The sequence below is a fragment of the Fulmarus glacialis genome, unplaced genomic scaffold, assembly GCF_000690835.1.
Source record: "Fulmarus glacialis isolate BGI_N327 unplaced genomic scaffold, ASM69083v1 scaffold23157, whole genome shotgun sequence".
NCBI classification, from domain to species: domain Eukaryota; kingdom Metazoa; phylum Chordata; class Aves; order Procellariiformes; family Procellariidae; genus Fulmarus; species Fulmarus glacialis.
The window spans coordinates 834-4,434 of record NW_009221566.1 but is presented as its reverse complement, the minus strand read 5'-3'; the positions used below and the strand labels follow the sequence as shown (position 1 = coordinate 4,434).

The window sequence follows — 3,601 nt, the reverse complement described above, 5'->3', positions numbered from 1 at the left end:
GATCAGCCAGCCGCAGCGCAGCCGGCTGCTCCTCGAAAGGAACATGGGCTGTTTGGACGTGTCTTTGCACATAACAAAATTACTGCTCCCGCCAAGTTAGACGTTGGCCCGTCTGCTTGAGAGCTCGGGGTTTGCCTTCACCAGTATGTCAGCAGCACTCAGCTTCCCTCTCTCCCGCAGGTATTTCATTAAATGGGGTCGCCGTCTCCAAGTAACCTTTACTCCATACTCATGCTCGGGAGTATCTGTAACCAGTACTGCTGCTGACTCTACTCTCCCACAGGGATCAATACCGAATGCCAGCTCTTCTTCTGGATGCCAGGCGTGACTGCTTGTTTGTGGCACAGTGCTGCTGCATCTCCAGTTTGTTACGGAAGGCACCTGTGGCGTCTCTACATCTGGTGGACTAAAGACTTCTGGATCCACAGGCTCGGGAGCAGGTAACAAAGGTATTTCTCCACAGTTCTCTGGGCTGTTCACCTGGATGTTGGCTTTTGCTGCTGTCCCTTTCTTGGGCTGGCTGTGAGAGTGCTGTGTGTTCTTCCTCAAGCAATTTGGACGATCCGAGGGGTGGACTGCATATCCTTCTGGATTCTCAAAAGTTAAAGGAGGAAATTTGCAGGCTATAGCTCTTCGACGAGCTCCTCCTGCATGAAGAGAACTGTGGTTGGCATCCTGATTCTGGGGTTTGTGAGGACCACGATGTTTCTTCTGGCATGCTTTCAACACCACTGAATTAGTTGTTTCAAATTGTGGGCACACCTGAAGGGGAAGACATAGTAATAAGAAAAAAACAACAATTTTCTCCATACAAAGGAATGCCAACCTGATTCTATTCCACCACCTATCCCACCTTTTTTCAGTGTGTTCATTAAGGCAGCAAAGCAAATCAGTCACTAACCGAGCTGCTAAGCAGGAGATACCTCTGAACTTCAACATCATGTTCTGCCACTCTTGTCTGAAGTGATTGGGGTCCAAGTGAACTATTCTCTGGCAACTTAAAAAGCACTCAAGATTTGGATTTTAAAGAAAAGTCTAGCTTGTATCTACTCCTGTAACCCCTGCAGATTTAAAACAGTTCAGAGCTGGATCCTGTTTCTTTCTGTGTCTTAGCATAACTCTGAATAGATTCAACGAACTATACCCTCAGTCTCCCTGAACAGGTTGAACTGAGAGCAATATAAAATGATTTAAAGGATGCCCTCTTAGCTCCATCACCTTAGATTACGTTAATAAGGCTTTCAGAATATTCCCCCAAAACTTCTTTACTTCAAAACATAGCTAATCTCTGTATTCTGGAGTAACACATCACCCAAAAGCCACTTCTAAAATCGGCTTTCTATAGAAGATGGCCAAAGCTCAACAATCTGCCAATCTTTCAATTCTTTGAAAGATTCTGGACTCTTACTCAAATACCTTCTATTACAGTATTCTTTATTTTCCTGGGTATCAACAAAAAGAGTCAGGTTCCATTTCTTGCAATTTGCTTTTCCTTAGAGCACACCAAAAGGGGTTCTAGCTATGATAACTATAGATCACTTTCAGTGTTCCTAAGTTACTACATAGTCCCTCAAAAAACTAAGTGCAATTTAATTAAGGATAATGATCATCTGCTGTACGACTGAACTGTTTGAATGCAAAGCCTTTGTGCAGGAAAAGAGAGAAATTATTCCCTGATAATTGTTTCCTGGCACATACTGAAAAGAACATAGGTGAACCACTGACTTTGAGGATATGACTTCCTGGCTTCAGAGAACATATAGGGTAGGCTTTACCAGCGCAGGAGCCTAGCAGTCAAGAGGGTATGAAAAACTTAGATAACATCAAGAAGAGAGTAGCAGAAAATCAGTTGCCACTGAACAAGCTGACAGAAACTCTGCAGAGGATGCTTCAAGAAGTTACAAACCTACCAGGAATTTCAAATGGAAAAATATCTAACAGTTTCAGTGCTGATAGCTTCAAACACATTTTAGAATCATTGTATGTTTGGAATCAAAGAGCTAAGTACCAGTGTGAATATTTCCACCTCTACCAAACAAAAAGAATGCTTATTCACAGCAGTTATTTTACTTAGTGTTTCAGAAGCCATAGAGCTAACTGCCTCAAACATATAAAAAAAATTAAAGTGGAAAAAAATTGAACATGTTCTACTTCAAGGTTAAGGCATCACAAAAATAACTCCAGGTCACCAAGAACAAAGGAATGTTTCATGCAGGTTTGAAACCATGCTTCCTGAGCCTGCTTTGTGAAGAGCAGAGAGTCAAGCAGCAATAATGCTTAAACAGAGCTCCCCTAGGTGATGACTATTGTTGCGTAGGAACAGTCTGTCTTTGCAGCACCTGTTTGCTTAAAAAAAAAAAAAAAAAATCTTTACATTACATGATGTAAGGAGTATCTCAGGACACTGCAAACAGTCCCTGGAATATTTTTTTAGACCAGAAAAGGAGCACATCAGAAGAATGATACGGAGAGAAACTATTCAAAACACACATAATGGAAAAGAGGGCAGTTTAGAACAAATAATCCTTAAGTGAAAGCCTATGTTCTCTAAATTTAGCAGTGTCAGATTTAAACAAAACACCTAGTGCTTTAACATGTAACATTCAGAGTTCAGCAGTTATTTCAAGCAGCAAGCCAATAAAAAAATTCTCCCTAATGTTTATTATGTGCAGGCTTTTCAGTTGCCATAGAAAACAGTGTTTTCCTGATGAGAATTAGTTTTTCAGAAGACAAATAATCAGTATACACTGCACACAGTTTTATGCCTTCAAAAACCCAAGACCTTAGTGGTTGTGGTTAGAATGTGAAGCAACTCAAAAGCACTTATTTATGCTTTAGGGAGCTACAGTGAATTCAGGTCTGTGCTACTAATTTTCAGTATCCAGGACAGGTAAGTTTCTGTTGGTACATACGGGAGAAACTTGAAAACCGTTGCTGTGGGACGCAGGGGGAAGGATAATCTATACCAACCCAGGCAGCAGAGGTGTTCGGGTCCACAGGTTTTGTAGGAACATGTCTTGGATTCTCGGCCGAAGATAGTGGAGTTTCATAGCAATGGACGGGTCCCTCTCGCGGCCTCTCAAGGAATACCAGCTCTGCCTTCCTGGCCTTGCGAGTACATTTCTTCTTCGGAGGCATCAAAAGATATGGTAAAACGACTTAGAAACCTCATGATGCTTGCTAGAGCCAACTGGAGAAAGAGGAAAGCACCCCAAGGAGATGCTAAAGTGCTCTCAAATCTGTAGAATGCAAATAAATGGACTTGAAGACAAACTTGTTTGGAAACCTCAGATCTAGTATTTAACAAAAGTAAAACATTTATGCAACAGTACAATGTACACATCTCTATGCAGACTTTTTCCTACCAGTAGTTTTTGAACCTTCTGTTGAATTTCAGGTAGATTTAGAAATGCACAGTAGAATAGCAAAATGCTGCAAAGCATTCACAAAAACTGATAGCCAAATACATTGGGGGAGACAGAGACACAAACAAAACAAGTGTCCCAGCTGCAAAAGAAGTTCTGAACTGGCCTTTGGGCAAGACTCAACATTACTGGAAAGATTAGTTTCTTACGAAAATACCTATTTTGAATATACAAGA

General features: G+C 41.3%; 1 protein-coding gene across 1 annotated transcript; it reads right to left on the bottom strand.

The window, feature by feature from the left end:
- Positions 1–96: 96 nt before the first annotated feature.
- Positions 97–3,138, bottom strand: RHNO1 (RAD9-HUS1-RAD1 interacting nuclear orphan 1). Its single transcript, XM_009581167.1, has 2 exons — positions 2,971–3,138; positions 97–762 (listed from the first exon to the last, which is right to left on the bottom strand). Exons 1-2 carry the CDS (start codon positions 3,136–3,138, stop codon positions 97–99), a joined length of 834 nt encoding a protein of 277 aa, XP_009579462.1.
- Positions 3,139–3,601: the final 463 nt, after the last annotated feature.